This window comes from Lepisma saccharinum, chromosome 6 (assembly GCF_977018435.1).
Source record: "Lepisma saccharinum chromosome 6, izLepSacc3.1, whole genome shotgun sequence".
Lineage (NCBI taxonomy): Eukaryota > Metazoa > Arthropoda > Insecta > Zygentoma > Lepismatidae > Lepisma > Lepisma saccharinum.
This window is the reverse complement of record NC_139234.1, coordinates 59,664,525-59,674,326: the sequence shown is the minus strand read 5'-3', so window position 1 is coordinate 59,674,326 and position 9,802 is coordinate 59,664,525. Positions and strand designations below refer to the sequence as shown.

General features: G+C 41.2%; 1 protein-coding gene across 1 annotated transcript in view; it reads left to right on the top strand.

The window, feature by feature from the left end:
* Positions 1 to 1,594: 1,594 nt before the first annotated feature.
* Positions 1,595 to 9,802, top strand: part of LOC145988806 (glutamate receptor ionotropic, kainate 2) — a 275,816-nt gene continuing 267,608 nt past the window's right edge. Inside the window, exon 1 of the mRNA XM_083124002.1 lies at positions 1,595 to 1,760. Coding sequence (XP_082980128.1) covers positions 1,634 to 1,760 — 127 coding nt within the window. The 5' untranslated portion in view covers positions 1,595 to 1,633. The remainder of the gene's footprint in view (positions 1,761 to 9,802) is intronic.

Below are 9,802 nucleotides of genomic sequence, written 5' to 3'. Positions count from 1 at the left end.
AAGTTGAGGGTCATGTGATCAGCACCATGCCCCTGGCCAGAGTTTCCTCCAGGTACCCACTTTATACGACGCTGGATGGCCGACGGAACCGCTTGAACAGTCGGAAAAAATCTCCGTTCTCCCCCGCCGGGAACGAAACCGGGTCTCCCGCATGATAGTCAGACGCCCAAACTACTTATTTTTTTAAAGAATACCCCTACGCGATAGTATTCCCCACTATTCACCATTTTCTCAACTTTCACACATATCGCTTTTTACTAATATTCTCGGTTTTACTCATTACGAACATACACAAACATCCTGCCGGGATTCGAACCCGGTATCCCTAGCTTTGCAGCGCGCTGTGCTAACCACTCCGCCACAGATGTCGACAGGACTGAGCTACCGCGGCTCATGCATTTAGAATAGGTATTTTAGAAATAAGCCGTCAAGTTACCTTGCAAAAAGTTTCCTTGTCTTTCGCTCTTGCAAAATGGAGCGGAAAAAATGAAGAGAAATTTCTCGCTCCTCTAACTTCCTAACGGTGCTTCTTAGAAGGAAATTGTACATAACCTTTTTGGTACATAATTTTATGTAGATTATTTTTTATCATAACCTTCGTTTCCGTAAAATGCTTTCCAATCGAGATAATTGCAAAAAAAAAATATTTTGGGCGCCATTTTTCAAAGATGGTGGACAAATCCGAGGTGGTACAGGGGTGCAAAATTAATATGCTATTAAGAACCCTTTTAGGAAGATAACAAAATTTGTTCCAGCTTTCCCTGATTATTTCCCTTATTGGACCCCAAAATCATCCCTTGTTGACTGGCCTATATGTGTTTAAGGGCAGTTTGAAGAATGTTGGAACTAATTATCGCATGACCATTACATCATATATATTTTTATAGGTCTTGTAGGTCAGAGTTGATTGTTTGTAGCTGTAGTTTCTTTCAAATATCGATTGATTCGATTGTTTGACTACCATAGGCACATGATATATATCGATGGACGTTATTTATATCGTTATTTGCCTTACCAGAAACATATCCTAGTCATTGCTCAACTCCAATGAACATTATAAAACGGCAACATTAAAAATTTATGAATTACTGACATATTTATTGTTACAGACAGAGGCGCAGGCTCACTTGAATATTTATGTCCCGTCTAACTGCCATTCGGTGGATCTTCAATTTTGGAAAATGTTAGATCTTCATATTTGTTATGCGACATATCGACCACATTCTACACTGAGATGACTTATAAATGTAGAATTTAAGCACATATGGTCCCCTCTCCTATAAAAATAGAAATAGTAGCATAAATGGGGCAAAAATTAGTACAGAATTCTTGGGGGCGCTTTGGAGTAGTTGGTCAGAGCATCGGATTTGTAGTAAAATTTGTGAAAAAAGATTTGTGGGTTACGCCCCACACATTCTCGATCTCGGCCATTTTGAAGGTGATGTGATCAGTACCACGCTCCGGCCGACTATACCCTCAGAGTTCTCCCAAGGTTCGATTTGAGGCTGGGTGATGTGTATATTTTCCTGGGTCTATTTCCTATGTACGCTGCAATTATCCTGAACGTGTAAAAAGCAGTTTCTGTTTTTTGTCAACAGGTGCCATCTTCACAGAGGACCAAAAGGATAGCAGCATGGAGCTGGCTTTCAAATATGCTGTGTACAGGATAAACAAGGACAAGAACATTCTCCCTAACACAACGCTAGTGTATGATATTCAGTATGTTCCTAGGGACGACAGCTTCAGAACGTCAAAAAAAGGTAAGTTTCTCACAAGAATTTACTACACGTTTGCTATTTTATTGATTATTAAGGTCCCAGCTGCTTAGCACTCGGTAAATGGCAGTGCTTGCAACTGAGCATGCCTTCATCAAGTTCGTCTTAGATTTCTACTGGCCCCTTATGTCTACATTTTCTCCAACTCTAACAGTGGCTGCAACTCAGTGCAAATAGAAATGGATCCTGGGCACACAGAAGTAGCGGCAGAACTGAAATTGTTTGCATCGTGAAAGGCTTCCAGACAAGATATCAGTGTATCTGGTTGACCGTAGGATCAATCAATGTTCAGCTGCCACCGAACAAACTATTCTTTATAAAGGCTGACCTGAACACGCAAGTTTGTCTGTACTGTCGGACGTTACATTACGAAATGATTGTAGAAGTTAAAGCTTTCCTGGCAACGGAATGCAAACAAGTGTTCTAAGGAGATCAGCATCGTTAACGGCGTTTAGCCTATTTCCAACGTTTCTAGATGATTATTAATAACATTTTGGATTGTGCAAACCAAATGCTCATCTGTTCGTAAAGTCCAACTCCCAAAGATTTCAAAGTTAGCGGTGCATCTCCATAGTACTTCACTTCACCACCAGGCTCCGCCACTTTCAGGAATGGCGCCTCCCGCGGAGAAGAACTTTTATGTGATTGGCCATGCGAAAATAAATTCATGATCATTGGCCTTTCAGGCAACGGTTCCACTGCATATTGAAGTTTAGAATTACCGCAGCTATCGTGGCATTGGCAAGGATGTGTAAATAGAAAATAGTATGGGATGAGCTATATTGCATGTAGAGTCACGATTAAAGCTAACATTGAGCATCTTTAGTAAATGCAATCTTTCAGTTTCTCTTTCAAAGTTACAGCTGTACAGATGTTATACTTATCTTGGTATACAAAACATATCAAGCATTGAGCGACATTCTGTACGTAGTTTTAGCAGTAGCAGCTGCTGCCTATTCACGCAATCGCACGTTCACAACCAAATAAATGTGCAATGTAATTGGTTTTTATTATATTTATTCATTGAAAGCCATTTCTTGAACACATCAAATGTTCCCGGGCCATTTACTTCCTTACGTCAGCTTTTCTATCTGAGTAACTCGCGTCGAATGGGCATGAACCAGCATGAACACAATTGGAAAGTGCACACAGCTGCACATCGAATGGCGCTGTGTTCGACGGTGAGTAGAGAACAGCATCATTGCAAATTGAGGGATTTTTTTCTCATCAAGGGAAATTTTGATCTCTCTCACCTCACGCGGTTCTGAGCAAAGCATTGGAATCCGAATGAGGGGAGGGCGGGAAAGGAAGGGGAAAGGGCTTGGGGTGTAGTGACGAGCGTATTCAACCATGCAAGGCCAGATGCAATGAGTGAATACGTTGATACAGGTGCTGGAAAAATAGTTTTATAAAATGTCAGCGGTTTGAATTAAAAAAAACATTCACAATGTCGTAGGAATTGGTGCATTTAGACACTTTTAGTTCGAAGTTCAACGAAAATTTCAAATAATCATAGTTTAATCTTGTATTTTTATCACAGAACAGTCAATCCAATTCTCTATTCAGTGCATACGAGAATCTGTAACTTGTACTATTATGTCACTCATGTGAGATAATTTTTGTATAGGTGCTGGCAAGAACTAGTTGTATTTGATTAGGGTTTCGAAGATCCTCATTACAGTTACTAAAGTAAATAAGTACATTAAAAATTAAAATTAACTTAAGTGTATGATGAAATGTTTATGTGACATTAAACTTGAGTTTCTGATGGGACATATTTACACTGAAGAAAGATAATATGCATTATTAAAACACGCAATTACACAAAATTCTGGCAATATTATTATCCTTTACAAACCATAGCAGCTTATCGGTATAGCGTTGCAAGTGATATTGTCAGGTCGTCGAATGCTGAATTTTCTACAGGTCACGAAAGAGACCAAAAAACACATCATTTCTCGTGATCAATGAAAAAAAATCACTAGGGTATTTCGATTTTGTAATAAACCTTATTTTTAAAAAAAATTCATCAAATATAACTCTGCTATCGTCTCATTATCAGGGAAAGGTACGTCACAACTTGGATTGCAAATGCGATTAGCAGAAACGGGCAGGAATAATTGAGTGGGAATAACACTTCCTCTACACACGAGGCCAAGGTGCACACCCATAGACCCAGACCACGAGCCGCCACTGGCTTTTAGTTATTAACACATCATTACAATCTATCTGAACAGAACAAATAATTTCCAGGAATGATCAACATTTACGAAACAAGATATATCACATCTCGAAGTTAAATATGTTTTTTTGTAACTTAAGACGCCTATTATACGGTAAGCCGTGATGAGTTTAATACACCTTTTGGGAGATTTTCTCTACTCAATCCGGCATTTTTCAAATCTTTTCATTATGATTTCAACCGTTTATAGATGGCACAATAAGACATATTGAGAATTATATCGAACGCTATATTCGAGTCGAAACGAAACGTGTTTATACCACTAGACGATCGATACAAATGCTTATATTGAGTTTCAAGATACAATGCTACTCTATCTTCCTTTTCAGAAAGTTTTCTGTCAGTGTCCATGATGACGTAGTATCAGCGTTAAAGGTGCGAAATTCGTAAACATCTCTGAACTACAAGATAAAACAGAAGAACGATCCATCATCGCAGACTTAAATTTCTCCAGTGGGCGGTTTTAAGCCGAGAAAACGGTCTCTGGACAAACTCAGCCGCAATTTCTTTAAATTCCCCGTTTGTTATTACAGAATAAAACAGCTTTCTCCCCCCCCCCCCGTCCACCTCAACGTGCTTGCTCGTCCCTTTGAAAAGCTACGACTTTAGCAGAATTTTATGAGGATGCTACCTCAATTACAGGAGAGAGAAAAACGGTAGAAGAAGCGAAATTAGTAAAAAAAAAAAAAAAGGAAAGAAAAGCAGGGAAGTGAATTTAAAGAAAGCTGAGCTCCTTTTTTCTGTTTTTTTTTCGTCAAGAAGAAGGGGTAGCAATCCTAACTTTTCTTTTTTCGTGTGTGTGTACGGTGAAAGAGGCTTCTCATTACGCGGTTGACAGGCAGTCGATTGGGCGATGAAAGAAGCAGAATTGATTAGATTTACTTTATCTAATCGATCTATCCCCCTTTTTTACGTCTTCAAGATGGCGGGGTAGAATTTCAAAGAGGACATGTTGGCTGAGCAGGCTATGAAGGAATCAAAAGCAGAGACAGAGGCGGAGAGGGGGAATTTGGGGGGGGAGGAATTGCTCGGTTAAGGAAGAAAAGGAAAGGAAAAAGGGTCGGGTGATGAAAGGGGCGGGGTCTTGGAAACTGTGCTGAAGGCACTGACTGACTGCGGAGATGATGTCGTACTCTCGACTCAGCTCTCGCGGGATGATGGCGCTGGAGATTATCTCAAGAGTGTGAGACGAGGAGAAAGTGTAAGATGCTTACACTTGCGGATACCTTTGTTTTGGTTTTGTTCGTATACTTCTTGCTCTCCCACCCCCCCCCCCTCTCTCTCTTTCTCTGGTAGAGAGAGATAGAAAGAGAAAGAGAGCTTGCTCTCTTTCGCTTTCTGTCACTCCTTTCCCACCCCCTCCCCTGTGTGAGAGAGAGGGGTTGAACCTATCTCTCTCGCTCTCTCTCTAGGAGAGAGAAAGAGAGAGCGCATTTCTTTTGGGGGCCAAGTCTTTGCCCCCCCCCCCTTTGAGAGGGAGAGAAACAGGAAAGAAAGAAAGCCCTCTCTCTCTCTCGCTTTGTCTCTCTCACCTCTCTTCTCTCCTCTGCATTCTCTCTCTCTGTCTCTCTCTCTATCAGGGGGGCTAAACTCTTCTTTCTTCTCCCAAAGAGAGAAAGAGAAACGGGACAGGGAAGAGAAACATAAGAGAGGAGAGAGCGAGAAAAGGAAAGAGAGAGATTGTTAAGTTCATTTTATGCTTGGGTAGGCTAATCGGGACTGAACCTATCCAATATCCGAACCACTGAGCTCCTCCGTATCGAGCCCGGGAACTCTTGGTTACAAGGCAGCGTCGTTACCACAACTCCATCAAAGTCACCGCCAGTTTTGGGTAATCGCGAAGATGAAATGAATAAATGGATAATAACAAACACACAGGACACAAAGCAGACCCTACAGAGAATTATGCTGACCGTGGGCCTAGACGCCAGAGCGTCGCTAGTCTACAAAATGCAGTCCAGGGTGTACTATGTGGAAAAGAAGTTGACATTTGGGTATCTTTTGTCGGCCTCCGTGGCAGAGTGGTTAGCACAGCGCGCCACGAAGCGAGGGGTCCTGGGTTCGAATCCCGGCCTGGCCATGGGTGTTATTTGTGAGTGTCCCTTCATCAGTTTCATCATCACTCACCCTCATCGTCGCGATTAGCCAAGAGTGGCAGAAAAGCGAAGTGAAATAAACTAAATCAATGAATCAATTTGGGTGTCTTTTGAAAATGTTACCGCTTACAACCAAGTTGATATTTTGGTGTATTGAGAAAGTTTCATCCCTTACAGCCTCAAGGGGAAAAAACAGGTTTTATGAACACCACACACATGTAGCTGACTTGAGTCCTATTTCGGAACGTTTGAGGTCATTGACACCTTAAGGAGCTAAATTTTTAAGTCCACTTAATGTTCAGATAGACTAATCAGGACTGGACCTACAGTGCTCCACCACTTATCGAACACTTGCTTACAATGCGAATTCAGTGACAGAAACTGATAATATTTGCCAGAGGAACGACAAACGAGTTTCATAAACAAACACGCCGATTCCGAGGACCCCCAATCGTTATTCGATCCCTCGACACAGCGGCGTCCGACTCGTTATTGAAACCGTAAAGACCCCTCGGGGGGGCGAAATTTCACGCCTGGTGGCGCTGCAGTCGGTGATTTACGCTTTCAGTTTTCCAAACGATTTATGAAGTGAGTCGACGGGAATTTCTTTCTTTCCCCCCTTTTTTTTAATTTGTTAACGGAACCAGTACCGTATGGATTATTGGGAAAACGTCATGTATTGTAAGCATCAGTTTGGTGGGAGGGGGAGGAAAGGAAACGTTTTCAATGGGGGAAAACGAACAAAGGAGAATCAGACCAACCGGGAACGGGGATTGGACTATTAAAGGTTAAGGAATTTGATTTTCGGCAGCCATTAGTGAAGTCGAATCGTGAATTTAGGAGCACATCTCGTCAAAATGTAGAACACACATTGATTTTTTTTCTTGCTTTATGCTGGTTCTTTAGTTTGTAAAGCTATCTCCTCTAACTGAGGTTGTAGCTAAATCCCTTGCCTCCATATTTAAATATTCATTGATTTGTTGTGGTAAGGAGAGATGGGTAAAATGTAGTCACAAAACTATTGCGAATATCTAGACAACAGCAAGAGCAAGCCACACGAAAATGCATGTAAATACTCTACAATAAATTCTAAAAAGATGCAATTTATCAGCATTTGGAATATCATTCCGGTGTTTGAAAGCAGAGGAATTTTCATCAGCATCAGCCAAAGGTCCAGCTGATACTTTCAACGTGCACAACAATGTTGTACAGGGTGGTGGACGAATTGTTGACACTTAAAAATTAATAATGATCATAATATTAATATTACGCATATAAGCTCAGTTATGATTGGAAATACGTATATGTCTCTTACATACTATTTGGTTTTAGTATCATGTTTCGTAGTCACGATGGCGCCAAAAATCACCCTCCATGCACTCACTTCCCCTCTCGAGTCACTACTTGCGCTGAGACTTGTGTTCGTTCGCTTGCTCCAGAGATTCCCGGGACAATGTGTAGTTGTGGCTTAGTACATAACAACATTCTCCTAACTGTTGGATTTCGAAATGAGCAATTATTTAAAATTTCCCCCGAGAACGATCAGACCTATACGTCATCTTTAACCCTTCCTCGCGAGGGTGCAGGAACATTAGTGGACATCTTCAACGATCGCCTTCACCCCACGTCCATCCCTCCCTCTTCCAAGATTTTTAAGAGCCGAAGAAACTGAGCCCTGGCAAGAGAAGAAAAAAGTAAGGGGGGGGGGGCCGCTGTCAGTGATGGGAGTCTCTCCAGAAGTAATGCGTCATCAGCTCTCCTCTCTCTCTCTCTCTCTTCTTCCGCCAGTCAACTTGGCGGAGGAAAGCGCAGAGACGCTATCTTCGACAGAGTGTGCCGAAAATTGAACTAAGCTGTTTGCCCAGGGTCCACGAGGGTTAATTTCATTTTCATTGCCTGCTGGAGTCTCCTCAGATAAGTAAACGTCGTCTCTATATAAACCTCTTCCTTAGTTTCAGATATTAAAAACTTGAGATGTCGCTTCTTTTTTACATTAAAGGTATTGAGATATTGTAAATCGAAGTATGAAATAAAATCCAGAGGACTAGTAGAGATAATGTACATTTTTAAACAGTACATACTCGTATACAATCAATTTAAAACTTGTCGCCCTTCGAATATAGTTGTAATGTACTCCCTAAGCATGTTACTATTGAAATATTTAATGTAATTGTATTTAGAATAGCAGACACCTAGGGACTCAATTGTCAATAATTAGCACAATTAAAACTACAAAGAACAAAAGACAACACAGAAATAGTAACAACCATCCCTCAAACTCTAATAGAGTTCATTACAGTAGAAGAATTCTAAACAGACATCCAACGGACAACTCAGACATAAAAATAACAAATTGGCCCTTCTTAGGACCAAACTCAAGTCGGCCCTTCTTAGGACCACAACTTAGGTTCCATCGTAAAAGACCATCACCGACCGAACTTTGAGCGACAGTTGCAGGGGTAACCATTGATCCAATCATCGCAGCACGCCAATACCAAACCAATAAATCAGAATGATAGAAGTAATGGAAACGACACTTCGCTACGAAAACTTCAAGAAAATTCATTCATTCATTCGGAACTCAAGGGGAGATAACTTCATGTCCTAAAGATTGGTCTAATTCCATGAAACTAATTCAGGTTAGCAGTTCACTATTCTGGGGGAGCGGAAAGGTTTAAGTTACCTCTTTATTCTCACCCAACGGGCTATCAGGTGCTTGGACTTGCCCAGTCTTGATGACATCACTGAGAATAAGTCCTGCTCAAGGATTCAGTGGCAGCCCGATGTGCAGGGCTCGTTACAAATGTTCATTATCGTAACTATATGTGCAAGGATTACACGTCATCCTTGATTAATTCACAATCTGAGGGTGCTAGACAAGATCTAACAGCGCATTCTGGCTTAGAGGGTCAAAGTCTATAAAATCAGTTGGTTTCATTTAACATTTTCACTGTTGTTCGGAGTAATCTGCATTTGGGATAACTTGAAGCGAGGCGAGGTTCACTTTCTCGCTCTTAATTCCATTTATTCCATATCTCACTTTCAACCACGGTGTTGCCAGGTACCTGGGCTTGCCTATTGCTGGAAAAGCAATAGTTATGAATTCTCGGGACACGTAAGAGTAGAACTTCAGAAAAATAAGTTAAATTTCTCAAGCCCACTTTATGCTCAGTTAAGCTGGACTGGGCCTAGAGTTAAAGTGAGATATGAGCTACTGTGTAATGTATCTCCACTGGGAACCCTTGATTACAAGGCGACGGCGTTACCACTGCAACAAAGGGACAGCTGCAGAATTTCAAAGTCAACAACTGACATAACCGTAAGTTTCTTGAGTCAAGAGACATTTCATAAAAGAGGGTTCAAGTCTGGTAGCTCCGCTTGTTGATTTGATTCATTTGACTACCCTTTCCTGTCACTTCTGGCTAATCGCAAGGGTGAGGATTGAGTGAAGATACAATGAAATTGATAAAGGGACACTCACAAAGAACAACAATGACCAGGCAGAGATTTGAATCAGGGACCCCTGGGGGCCAGCTTATTATGTGGCTGGAATTAGCACAACTAAGACCGGCTACTCTAAATTATAATGATTTTCGATCAAACGAGACAGGAAGGAGAATGGTACGTTCTGCATCAGAACCATCATTTCTGGTTTTACAATACAAAGCGTTCATTGAACAACAACAAAA